Source organism: Geospiza fortis, unplaced genomic scaffold (genome assembly GCF_000277835.1).
Source record: "Geospiza fortis unplaced genomic scaffold, GeoFor_1.0 scaffold130, whole genome shotgun sequence".
Classification (NCBI taxonomy): Eukaryota; Metazoa; Chordata; class Aves; order Passeriformes; family Thraupidae; genus Geospiza; species Geospiza fortis.
This window is the reverse complement of record NW_005054300.1, coordinates 15131441-15132148: the sequence shown is the minus strand read 5'-3', so window position 1 is coordinate 15132148 and position 708 is coordinate 15131441. Positions and strand designations below refer to the sequence as shown.

General features: G+C 57.9%; 1 protein-coding gene across 1 annotated transcript in view; it reads left to right on the top strand.

The window, feature by feature from the left end:
* The first annotated feature begins 318 nt into the window (after positions 1 to 318).
* POLR3A (RNA polymerase III subunit A) overlaps positions 319 to 708 on the top strand; it is a 31635-nt gene continuing 31245 nt past the window's right edge. Inside the window, exon 1 of the mRNA XM_031061809.1 lies at positions 319 to 424. Coding sequence (XP_030917669.1) covers positions 319 to 424 — 106 coding nt within the window. The remainder of the gene's footprint in view (positions 425 to 708) is intronic.

Sequence of the window (708 nt, the reverse complement as noted above, 5' to 3'; positions counted from 1 at the left end):
TGGTGTGTTAGTACCTGACCTCAGAGTAAGGACATCGGACTGGGTGGGGGGCAAAGGGCAGGGTGAAAGGGAAGCGAAGATACAGAGCAGAGTGACTGACCATGCTCTGGAAGAGTAAAGAAGCTCTTCCTGATATTCAAGTGAAATTTCACGGGCACCAGTTTCTACCCTTGCCTCGAGTACTACTGCCTGGCACCGCTAAGCAGAGCCTGGCTGCATCCTCTGATACTCCCCTTCAAACACGGATAAGTCTGCCTTTCTGTTACCTCTTTGTGAGCTGAAGACGTTCAGCTCTCTCAGCCTTTCCTCATAAGAGAAATGCTCCAGTTCCCCAGCCCTCCTCACTGCCCCTCCACTGGAAGCGCTCCAGGAGCTCCAAGTCTGTCCCAGACTGAGGAGCCCAAACCTGGACACTCCGCTCCAGGTACAGCCTCACCAGGGCTGCGAAAAGAGATCAGCTCCCTAGAGCTGCGGGCTATGCTCTCCCTAAGGCAGTGGGGAATTTTCCCTGAAAACCCAGCACACCCCAAGGCTTTCAGAGAGGAGCAGCCACAATAATCGCGGGTGTGACCCACGGCAGTCCCCACAGAGTGGCAGCGCACGGGTGCCGCACTACCAGAGCGCGGGACTGCTCTGACCGAACACAGACACGGCGCCCTCACCCCGCAGCTCGCTGCTGCCAGCGGGCACGGAAGCGCGGCAGCCCAG